At 53.1% G+C, this 12,149-nt stretch overlaps 1 protein-coding gene across 12 annotated transcripts in view; it reads left to right on the forward strand.

Moving 5' to 3' along the window:
- Positions 1-12,149, forward strand: part of DAB2IP (DAB2 interacting protein) — a 149,040-nt gene that overhangs the window by 120,620 nt on the left and 16,271 nt on the right. For all 12 annotated transcript variants that reach the window (XM_015878976.2, XM_015878975.2, XM_015878974.2 and 9 more), the window contains 4 exons: positions 4,799-4,943; positions 6,858-7,002; positions 10,460-10,696; positions 11,886-12,087. In XM_015878976.2, coding sequence (XP_015734462.1) covers positions 4,799-4,943; positions 6,858-7,002; positions 10,460-10,696; positions 11,886-12,087 — 729 coding nt within the window. The remainder of the gene's footprint in view (positions 1-4,798; positions 4,944-6,857; positions 7,003-10,459; positions 10,697-11,885; positions 12,088-12,149) is intronic.

Consider the following 12,149-nt stretch of genomic DNA (forward strand, 5'->3'; position numbering starts at 1 on the left):
GACACTAAAGCAACAATTACAGCTGGAGCGAGAACCAAGCATCCAGCAGATATCTATGGAGATGTGTTTGCAGCTGGTTGCTGTCACAGCGTACAGGCACTGTTTTTCCTGTAGCTGTTCACTGTAGGTGTGCTGCAGTCCCTTGCAGAGGCACAGTGGTTCCCCAGGGGTTGCCAGAGCTGCCATGCATGGCTGTGCCCACTGCCCCAGCAGCCCCCAGCTCCTGTCAGTGCTTGTGCTGCAGCCAGGGGATGTTACTGGGGCTGGTCAGAGCTGCAGGCAGGGCAGGGGTCCTGCATGGTGTGGGCAGCAGGGGGGCAAGGGTTGCAGCTGCATCTTCTTCTTTAAATAACTGCAGCAGCCTGAGCTTCATTTCCTTATCACAGTAGATTAAAAGATGGGAAATGAAAGCAGAGAGTCCTCCCTGGAGTCAGAGGCCGTGCTTCCTTTGATCTCTGCTTGGGAAGGGGAAAAGCTTCACCCCCGCAGAGCTGTGTGAGGGCTCAGAGTGCATCAGGGTACAGCTGGAAAGCCTGGAGCAGCTGCCAAGGTGGGGAGAGAAGGGAAAAGCGTTGTGATACAGGTGGCAGTGCAGGCAGGCTGGCTGGGGCTGCCCAGCCCAGGGGGGGAACTGCCCCATGTGTTGGGCACTGCCATCCTCCCATCATCACAGACATCAGTGATACCTGTAAGGGTGCGCTGAGATGCCTGACTGTTTTGATGTGTTTTGCAACCCACAGACAAAACACACAAAGTGGTAATTAAAAATGCTGGGTGCGCTGAGCCCTGCCATTAGCCCAGGCTGATGTGTGCTGTGTGATGTGGTTACAGAGAGGCAGGCTGCATCCTTCCCACAGGGAGAAGGGCTGGGGCTCTCAGCACCTGCAGAGTGCTTCCCTCACTTAGGTCTGTTTCAGGGCTCTCTCACAGCTCAGTTAATAATCATAAATATATAAAAAACTTCCTTGTCCAAATGGTTGGTAGATGAAATCCAGCATCAGACAAAGCTCCAACTAACCAGCTGCTCACTTGAAATAAATATTTATTATGGTGTGAATGGAGTGAAGAATAAACATGTGTCCCTATTTGTTTATGCCGCAAGGATTTGCTTCCCATAAGCAGATGCATCCACCCCCCCATGTGAGCCTGCTGCAGTCTCGCTGCCTCCTGCCCAGCCTGCGTGCAGGGCTGCCTGGTTGGGAGCAGTGTTTGGGTGTCCCAGCATGGGGAGCTGGGCTGCTGCACACCTGCAGCTGTAGGTGACACTGGCATCATTCCCTTGCAAGGAGTTTCCCCTGTAGTGCTTTAGACAGCAGCTGTAGTCAAGCTAAGGGGGAAGGGGAGCACAGTGTGGGAGCTGGTGTGTGCTGTGCAGCGGGGCTGTGCTGCTGCCAGGTCAGGGAGGAGGTGCTTGCCCTGCTCTGCACGCTGATGGCATGTCCTGCAGTTGGGTTTGTTGCTGGGCTGTGGTGTGTGCTGCCCGACCTCCTCCCAGGGCTTCTTTCTTCACCGCTCTGTAAAAGCCCTGCTGCCTTCTGAAATGAGCACTAATCTCATTACCTTTATCAATTCAATCCTCTTAAGGTGAAGGCAATCCTATTCATCAGCCTCGCGATCAGGACAACCCGCAGACCTCATGGCCCATCCGCTCATTGCGTGCTGACCAACAGAGCAGCCCCCCCAGCACTGACAGCCCCACTCTGCTCTCCCATGTCCATCCCTGCAGGACTGGGGCTGCAGGACCTTCCCTGGTAACCCAGGCCCCTCCGTGGGGTTCCTGGCACTGCCCCTCGGATGCTGCTATACCCAGGCAGCTGTGGGGCACACAGGGGCTGGGTATGGACCGGGTGGTGACAGAGCTGGCTGCCTTCTGTAGCTTTTTCTTGTGATGGAGCTGCTTCTCTTGTTTTTTTGTGTGCTTGAGTGATGCAATTAGCCCAATTGCATGGCCCTGTTGGCATTACAGTGTAGGATTGTTGTTTGAGCAGGTGTCAGTTTCACACTTGGTGGATTTCACTTTGCAATCAGCCTTTCCAGTTCAAGGCCCCCTCCAGAGCAGCCCCTGTTCCCATGTGCTCCTTCTCTGCCCCAGGCTCACCTTCAGCTGTGTGTGAGCAGTGCGGGGCTGCTGGGGCCGTGCAGGAGCAGCTTTGCAGCAGCTTGTGCTGCAGTATCTCCTGCTTGGAGGAGTGCTGGATGCCCGTGCTGCCTTGCTCTGTTGTACTCTGAATTAGTTTATTTATGAGTTGTTTCTCCTTATCAACGTGTGTGTGGTGACTGAGGTTGCACAGTATCCAGTCTGGGGCAAATATCCCTAAAGTAAATGCAGGAGTGAGCCTGAAGAGCACCGCCACAGCCCTTAATTTTTACTGTTGCCTTTCCCTTCCCCTCTTGACTCTGATGTAATGAAATAAAGCATCTTATTTTCTTCCTTTGCCAGGGGCCCTAACTAAAAACAACCCCCCACCGATCTCTGCTGCTCAGAAACAGGGAGTTTTATTGGCTTTAGTTATTGCATTTTATTTGGAGTCTTGTATGTGGGTGAGTGAAGCCCCCAGAGGGATCCGACGAGTATTTGCATTCCATTTGTGTCTTCTGAGTGCTGCTGCTGGCGTTCTTGAGGCAGAGATATCAGATGTGTGATCCAGAGCCGATGTGGCTCCTTGGTGCGGAGGGCTGGGCTGCAAGCAATGCTCCTTCCTGCAGCGCCTGGCCCTGCAGTGCGGCTCAGGGCTGGCTGGATTGGCCCCGTGTCACCAGGCTGAGGAGCCCTGCATGGTGGCCCATTGCTGCTGCTGGGGGCTGTCCTGGCACACTGCGCTCCAGCTGCGGCTGTGGAGCTCCTCGGGCTGCCAGCATCTCCCCTGGCTGCTCCTGGGACAGCAGGGCTGCTCTCTCACCTGCTGAGCTGCTGGTGGTGCTCAGTGTGGGACAGTGGCTGCCACAGACCTTCAGAAGGGATCTTTCCTGGCTTTGCGTGGGGTCACGTATGACTCATTTTTAATTCTAGTGAATTCTGCCTATTAGCTGAAATCATCAACGTTCACATTCTGCTGGATCCTGCTGTCAGGTCTCTGCAGCTCTGGGAGGTGCTGGGTTCTGTGTGGGAGCTGCCACTGCGTCCCCACGTCCTGCTCAGCTCTGCAGCCCTGCACTCAGAGGGAGAACAGCTCAGGTCCTCAGCTGAGTGGAGGGGGAGAAAGCAAACCTGGGTGAGGAGGAGCAGTAAAACTCAGTGTTCCTGAGATAATTAGTATGTTAGCAAAGTGACAGGAAAGAGAATCAAGCAAAGCCAAGGTCAGTGGCTGCTAATTAAGAATCAGCACCTTGTGTCAGCCGGAGCTGTGGCTTGGAATTGAAACGCATCCTGGGAGAGAACCAGGGAGATAAAGGTGATGGAGGTACCCAGATAGCGGCCAGAGGGATTGGAGCAGGAGTTTAAAGTTTTATTCGGGCTTGGCTGATAAAAGAGGCAAAATGACAGAAAATTGTGGAGGGATTCGTGCCTCTGCCTGCAGCCCAGGTTTGCATTCATCTGGGACAGCAGCACAGTAACCAAGGGCTGTGTAGGTACGGTGGTTTGGCCTTGGAATGGGCCAGCAGTGCATCCCAGCCTGAAGATTCCAGGTCACACCTGGGGCTCAGCAGAGGTTGGAAGGTGAGCAGAACGTGCTGCTGTGTGTTGGGGTGGAGCTGCTTTCTGCACCTGGTTAGACTCAGTGTGCAGGACATGCAGCTCCGCACAGCACCTCCAGGAGCGTTTGCTGCCTGTGCACAGAAATGGGCTACATAGTCTTGTGTGCTGCTGATGGGTGAAGGAGGATTTCTCACTGAAGGGTTATTTCTGAGCGAGTTACCTTGTGTTAGAGGAACGTGGTTTGGAAGAGGTGCCCTTGGCTACAGAAGTGAAGCTGTAGGGCAGCATCCCTGCCTCCTGCATGGAGACTTGGTTTCAATGCAGGATGAGGGGGGTGCTGGCAGCCCAGCCTGCTGTGCCATCCAGGTGAGTGCATCGGTGGGAGGATTTTCCCATGAGCAAAGTAGAGAATAGGAGCTGAATGTGTGCCAGCATTAAAACCTGCATGGCATTTCTCATGCGTTAATGGTAGCTGCAGCACGCTAAGCATTACACCACATAGTGGATTTTCAGCAGAATGCACTGGGAGGTACGTGACCCCCTCTGATCACTAATGCTGTTGCTGAGGGAGACGTGGAGCTCGGTCTCAGATACTGGCTTTCTATTGGTGTTTGCAGTTCAGGAGCTCAGCCATGCACAGGGCAGCTGTCAGTGTGCACACTGCTCCGCTCACCCCTTCCACCGCTGTGCAGCACAGGATGATGAAATGGTGTGGTATTTGGTGCTGTGCAAATCAGCCCAGCAAAAAAAAATGCATGCTGTAACAGTGGTGTTTATTTTCATGGGTGCTGGGAAATAGGACGTTGGGTAACCCTGGTGCTTATTGCAGGCCTGATTCTCAGCCATCGACTGTGGGGTACAGCTCATGACACCCAGGTTGTGCCCCTGATGTGCAGCCGTTGCAGCTTGGTACGGATGCAGCCACATTAAATAGTGGGAAAAATACTTCATCCACAAAACATGAGGCCAAGATGGGACCCATCAGAAAGCTGATGGACGGGAAAATGTGGTGCAGGCCTGGAATGGATCACTTTGGGGGTGCAGATGTTGTCACTGTGCAGAGGCTGATTGCTGCTCCTGTCTGTGGGAGGAGCAGGAGCAGCACTGTGTGCATGGGGCTATGTTGGTACGTGGTGACCCACCATGGGCTTTGCTTTCCAGGATTTCTTGACTGACCTGATGATGTCTGAAGTTGATCGCTGTGGTGAGAATGAGCATCTCATTTTCAGGGAGAACACACTGGCCACCAAAGCAATCGAGGAATACCTGAAGCTGGTGGGACAGAAATACCTGCAAGATGCCTTAGGTATGTACCGAGGCTGCTCTGCGCGGTGCTGAGTGCTGGCAGAGCCATGACAGCATCGGGGTGGTGCTGCTCCCCCAGGGGTGTTCTCCAGCAGTTGTGGAGGAGCACGAAGGCTGCACGCTGCCGGCCCCAGGCGCAGCCCACAGCGGGGCAGCACAGCCCCAGGTGAAGGTGAGCGCTCAGCTGGCGCTTCATCTGCTTCCAAAGGAGACAGCGAAATGGTGTTTGCAGGCATGGCCTGCCGAGCCTTCTGTCTCAGCAGCGGCAGCATCACGGAGGCTGGCTGAATCCTTCCCTGATTGCACACCCCCGGCCGGAGATGCTCCCCCCGGTTCTGCTCCTGTGAGTCAGATGAAATCTCCCAAATGACAGTGATGAGAGCTGCCTCCCTTACAGCACTGGGAAACCTCCTGGTGGTTTTTGAAAGGGCTGGCTATGCTCGTGGCTCCAAAAATATTTCTCCTGATGCAAATGAAAATAATTAGAGGTTCCGCTGGCGGGCAGGTCAGGAAGGAAGAGCAGCACTGCTGCGTGCAGGCAGCACAGTGTGGGCTGGGGGCTGCTCTGCTCTCAAGCTCAGCAAAGCAATGGGGGGTCGGAGCACAGCCTTGCAGAGGGGCGAGCAGCATTTCTGCAGAGCTGAGTTTTTCAGTACGCTGGCTTCCTGTTAGTGGACTTGTGTAATTCTGGCAGGGACCACAAAAGCATAAGTACTTCATTGAGGTAATAATAATACTGTTGAAGTTGAGGAAGGGGAGCAAATGCAGTCAGACCTGCAGGTAGCCCTCCAGAAAAGGAGGAATGTTGGTTATTCCTGTCTTGTAATGCCCTCTGGTTGAAGCCAGGAGGTTAATCAAGGCAGCAGATTTTGTATTGGTCCCGTCAGGGCTGGGTGCTGATGCTGTTGCCCGGTGCAGGAGCAGCCTGCGGTTCCTGCATGGTGTTCAGGTATGGGTTCTACACAGACCTTTTATCAGGGAAATGATTAATCTGTGTGTCAGAAGGAGCCCAGTGTAGCGTGGTGCTTTCCTTCAAACCACGAGGCACAAGCCGGTAATAGGGCTGGATCCTAATGGCAGGCATCGCCGGCGGGCAGGCAGAGAGGCTCCACAGCTCCCAGCAGAGCTGAAGATACACCAGAGGGGCTCTCTGGTATGTAATTGATATCTGTTTGGGCAGAGGAAAGGGAGGAGTGCAAATGAGAGGGAACAGAAAGCACAAGGATGGGGAAATCCCAGACAGGTCAAGAATTGGGAGGTGACTAAGAGGAGTGAAAGGGGAACCAAAGCACCGTGCACCACCAGTCCTGCAGTGCTACGTGGGGCTCAGGATCCCCTGTCTGCAGGGGCTGGCACTGCTTCTGGTTCCTGCTGCTGCTCCATTCTGCCACCCCACTGCCATGGGGCCAGTGACATGCAGCTGGACCAGGAGCGCAAACAGCCTGTGCTGGTTTGAGCCTGGGGCACCTCTGGTGAGGCAGAGGCAGGCAGGAATGCAAGGAAGCTCACAGAAATGGTATAATTCGATTTGGTGCGATGTTCAGCTCAAAATAAACCAAGTAAATTGTTTCTTTCCTTTAATTATCCATTTCTTCTGTGAATCACACTGGCTTGTCAGCGCCAGGGGACTGCAGCAGGCACAGCCCACGGCAGCAGGACATCATACAGATGATGGCAGAACCTGCCTCATGCTTCCTGCAGATAGCCCTGGGGAGGTGGCTGCGCGGGGGCAGCTGGGGGCTCGGGGCAGGCAGGGGAAAGAGATCTTCCAGCAGAGCAGCTCCAGGGCTGCACCTGGAGCAAGCAGGGCAGCACTGCCAGCGGGGGGCAGGGAATGGCCCTGCTCACCTGTGTGACAGCACTGGGGCTTGCTTGAAGGCTGCATGTCCAAAACCCATCGCTGTCTGTTTTGCAGGGGAATTTATCAAGGCTCTCTATGAATCAGATGAAAACTGTGAGGTGGATCCCAGTAAGTGTTCATCCTCAGACCTCCCTGAACATCAGAGCAACCTGAAGATGTGCTGCGAGTTGGCCTTCTGCAAAATCATCAACTCCTACTGGTCAGTACCCTGCGGGCGTCACTCCCCTCCATGTACTGCCACAGGGGAGCAGTGTGGTGTCGGGCTCAGGCCATGTCTGCCTGGCACAGCCTTGCCAACCTGAAGGGAACCCGGGGGGCTTCTGTGTGAGGCTGCCCAGGAGGACTGGGCTGAGCAGGGATGGCGCAGGTGCACCTGTAAAGATGTGCAGTGCCTTGTTGAGCTCCTGTGTGCCTGCCATGGGAATGGGAGGGCTGCTGTGTGCAGAAGAACACACTTTCAAGGACAGATTTTCTGCTGAGCTGGTTTAGTCTGGGGATGCAGTTCCACGCTGCCTTCAGGGCTGAGTGCCCATCGCTTTTCAGCAGGTGGTGAAGGGTCAGTGCAGCACAGATAAAGGACAGGGTGGTAGAGCCAAGGAGTAAGAAAGGCCTTTGCCACTGTGACCAGTTCAGAGAGGAACTTGATGTCAACCGTGTATGAAAGCCTGAAATAAATAGCAGGAATGCATGTCCTGAGTCTCCCACCCATATCATAAACCTGTATCTGCCAGGTGGGTTGGTGATGGACTGCCTGATTCCCCAGAGCAGCCATTGAAGTTCTGAAGCCCCCTGCGGCAGGCAGGGTCTGTGGCATTCATGGTGCAGCAGGGAAGCTGCAGCAGCACAGGGAGCTTTTGAGGAGGCAGAGTTCTCCTGTTGCAGAGTGCTGGAGCAAGGACACTGCTGTTAGTGCTCTGTTGCTGTTTGGCTTAGCATCCTGCATTCCTTAGGGTTAACCCTTCCATGTCCTGGTCCTCAGGACAGCTGGCTAAGGCAGCCTGCTGTGCAGCTTGAGGCATTTCCTTGCTGTTCCTGCAGCCAGCAGAGACAGGCCTGAATGTGCAGACTTGACCGGATTGAGGCAGCAGTGTGCTGCGGTGCCTGGTGGTGCTGGTTTGTGCCCCTCAGGAGACTGGGGAGCCAGCAGCCCATGGTTCTGCTGCAGATGGTGCCTGGGATGAGGAGAAATGTTGCTGGTGACCCTCTTTGCTTAGAGGAACAAAAATAGTTCATTGATGCATCTTGTTAGCTGACCCGAAGGTTTTTGTCCTTGGCTAAACAGAACAAACATTTTTATCCCACAGTCTTCCTGGTTACAAGGCTGGGATTAGTTGTTGTATTTTGTAGCAATGCTGTTGTTACCAAATATCAACCAAGGATTGGCTTGGAGGAAGGAAATCTTTGGTAGTCAGAACTCCTCATTTTCTCCCCTATCCCAGCTGTTGTGTTAAGGTCTGAAAACTCACTGTATGTAATCCCCCTGGATATGGAGCGTGCTGTCTTGCAGGCCCAGAAGGAAGAGAATTGCTGTTCCTGATACTGCTCAGGGAGAGAACAGGCAGCAAGAGGCTCATTCACACTTCCTGCATCCACCACAGATAGGCAGGGCTCAGTTCTGTGCAGGTAGTCCATACCTTAACTGAGCCAGTTAATGACTCTGACTCACGAGTTGTGCTTACCTGCTCTCCCAAGAGGAGTTCGCTGCTTTAAGTCACTGGTGGATAATAATTGTTCAAATTAATGCCTTCCTAAGAATACCCAAAGCAACACTAAAAGGTTGGCCTAAAAATAGGGCTGAAAAGTGACTCAGGGAAAGTTGGGGATGTGTGGAAGGTTGGTTCCTCCAGTCCCACTGCTCCTGGAGCAGCTGAGCTGCAGCTCTGAGCGATCCCCTCCCGCTCCTTTGTGCTCAGCAGTTCTTGGGGATTAATTGGGCTGATATTGAGAATTCAGGATTGGCCAAGGGATCCTGACAGCTAACGGTCTTGCTTTAAATAGAGTGCCAGGAGTGTGTGTGCTCATCTGCCAGAGAGTCGGAGAGAGGGAAGAGGTTTACAATAACCGAAAATTGTTATAATTATGACATAATTTGGACATCTGGAAAGTTTCGGCGTAAGCAGAATTTCAGCATGTGGAAGCTCGTTACTGGAAACTTGGGTAATGAATTACGGGCCCGTTTGTCACATAAAGCCAGCTAACTGAATTCCATACACCATTACACAATTAAACTTTTATGGTCTCGCAGCCCGTGACAGTGAGCAGTACTCAGGGCTGCGTGCTGCCGGTGCCTGCATTTCCAAGGGCTTACTTTCCAGTCACTGAACAACCTGTCCTGATCACTCAAGCCTTAAATTGCTTAAAGGATTCTCCTATTTCTGGGCAGATACCACGAAGTAAAAGGGCTTTGTCCAATTGTGCGAATCAAGCCAGAAGGAGAACTTCTTCAGCCAAAGACGTTGGCTAGTGTTACTTGTAAAGCACAGGGCAAAAGCTCATGAGAGTGAAAACATGAATCCAGTATGGAGCAGAAGCCAAACACAGTGGCAGTGCTGCTGAGCTCATGTTAGGATGGAGGAAACCTCAAGTGTGAGGATGTGCACCCCATGTGCACAGCAGGCATGGCTGGGCGGGCTTCTGCACCAGGGGAGCAGGACAGCATCTCTGGCAGCACGGCACGCGTGGCTTTCTCTTTCCAACAAATGTGGGGGTCAGTAGCAGGGCATTCAGTCCCAGAGTAGGGCACGTGGCTGCTGGGAGCCAGCTCAGATCTCTTTGCTCATCCCACGTAAACCCTGCAGCAAAACTGGGAAAACATCCTCTGAAATGGCTGTTTGTTAAGAAAATGTGTGACCTAAAATGGAGTCTGACCTCCTTTGGTCCGCTTTTATGCCATCCAGCTCCGTAAGTGAACGGCTCTGGGTTTCATGTAGAGGCAGTGATCGTGGCCAGGGCAGGCAGTGGAGCAGGGGAAGGGGTTGGTACTGGGGGCTGGGTGCCACTGGGGACCCATTGTCAGCCTGTTCCTGCGTGGGAGTATCCAGCTGCATAAACAGCCTGTGCTGGGAACAGGATAAGGTGGGAGCAGGGAGCTGGGAGGAGAGCGGGCAGGCGGCTCCTTATCACAGTGATAAGAGCTGCTGGCCTGGAGGAGGTCTGGTGTCTTGGGAAGTCCGTGCAGTTGCAAGGCTGGGCTAACTCCAGTGTGGCTCTTGCTTTGCTCTTGTCTCCATGGGATCTGCTCCAAGAGCTTGAACACCAGCTGTACCAGTGACCAGGGACACCCCCAGTGTCCCACAGCACACAGGCAATGCCCTTCTCTCCAGGGTGGTACACACCATGTAATGTGTGATGATGAGCTGCTTGGTTTCCCATCTCTCTTCCCAGTTGCTTGAGATTTTGGTTTGGCTTTTTCCTGTGTGGTTTGAATATCCTAATGGATGCTCTGGGTAATAAAAAAAAAAAAAAAGAGGGGAAAAAGGAAAAGACAAAAGCCTGTGACTGGTGTAGGTAGAGGTGCTGCTGGGGGTCATCAGGGTGTAAGGGCCTGGCTGTCATACCCCACGGCTGGTGCACAGCATGTTTAGTTATTACTGTGCAGCAGTTGAAGCACTCTGGCCTTGAACTTACCATCCCTGTGTGTCCTCCTGTCATTTCAGTGTCTTCCCAAGGGAGCTCAAAGAAGTTTTTGCCTCGTGGAGACAGGAGTGCAGCAACCGTGGCCGCCCAGACATCAGCGAGCGACTGATCAGTGCCTCCCTGTTCCTCCGCTTCCTCTGCCCAGCCATCATGTCTCCTTCCCTCTTCAGTCTCCTGCAGGAGTACCCGGACGACCGCACTGCGCGCACTTTGACCCTCATTGCCAAGGTCACCCAGAACCTGGCCAACTTCGCCAAGTAAGCAGGAGGTCTGAGGAGGGGGAGGGAGCCCCAGGCTGCAGGCAGAGCTTCTGCAGCAGGCATCCCACGCTGGCTGCTCCTTTCCTAGATGCAAAGGGCCTGTTTGGTTCCTGTTGATTTTATCCTCCCTGTCTCTCTGGGACCCTCACTTTTAGGTCAAGGAGATCATTTAAGTTTCCAAAACAGCATGTGTTTTATGAGTAGGAAAGCAGACTGTTCTGACCACAGAGCAGAAGAGCAGAACACCCAGGCATAGCCAGGCAATCTGCCCCATGGTGGCTGTGTTGGGGGAGGCTGATGGCATCCACTTTGTCTCCCATCAGAGGCACCAGCAGGACCAGCACCCAAACTGTGTGTGCAGCTCAGTCCCTCCAGGGGGCTCTTACAGTGCGATTGTTTGAACTGGGAGGGCAAGAGAAGCAAATGGGGTCACTACCAGTTTCTAACTAAGCCCATAGATGGAAACAAAGCAAGAGATTTCTGAACATCTTTCCTCTGGCTGCAGCTCTGAGCTACTTATCCTGAGCTCTGATAACAAAATGATGAGCTTTCTGAAACATGAATGGACAGTCTCTGTCTAAAGCTTCTTAGAGTAAGAAGCTAGCTTAGTATACACACTTGCAGCCAGGAATGCACATGCGTCCGCACACAGGTGGAAGACATGCGAGTGTATTATGCTAGATGACAGAAATTCTCCATATTCCTGACCGATCCCTAACCCGAAGGGTTTTCACATTTTCAGCACTTTGCAGGAAAGACTCTCACTAAGCTGACATGAGTCAAACCAAAGCGATGAAGCTGAGCTGTTCTGCAGACTGCACATGACCAACCCTCTCCTTGCAGAATTGCTGGGGGAGGGCACAGGACTCCTGCAGCCATCACTTGCTGCACTCCACTCAGTTGATTGGGCTTGGCATTATAATATCTTGTTTCCGTAGCTTTCATTTCTGTTTCTGCTGCTGAGATCCTGCACTGATGAGGAGTTAGCTGAGTTAGGCTGGAATTAATTTGGGTTCCTTGCTCGGCACCAGCTGCTTGTTAGCAGCCTGGTAATCTCAAAGGCTTTGAAAGCATTCAGATGCCAGAGGAAGAGACTGGCCTTCTTACCTGCCTTTGTACCTGCTCATTCTGCTCGCTGCACCTCTGTTTACAGGACTTAGCTGAGACTTTGTTGCTGTCTTGACAGGTTTGGCAGCAAAGAGGAATATATGTCATTTATGAATCAGTTTCTGGAACATGAGTGGACCAACATGCAGAGATTCTTACTGGAGATTTCCAATCCAGAAACCATCTCAAACACAGCTGGCTTTGAAGGCTACATTGACCTGGGCCGGGAACTGTCCACTTTGCACTCGCTGCTCTGGGAAGTCATTTCTCAGCTGGAGCAGGTAGGGGGGCTGCAGGGGATATGGGCTGCAGCCAGCGCTGGGTACATGGGCTGCTCTGCAGC

Source organism: Coturnix japonica, chromosome 17, assembly GCF_001577835.2.
Source record: "Coturnix japonica isolate 7356 chromosome 17, Coturnix japonica 2.1, whole genome shotgun sequence".
NCBI lineage: Eukaryota > Metazoa > Chordata > Aves > Galliformes > Phasianidae > Coturnix > Coturnix japonica.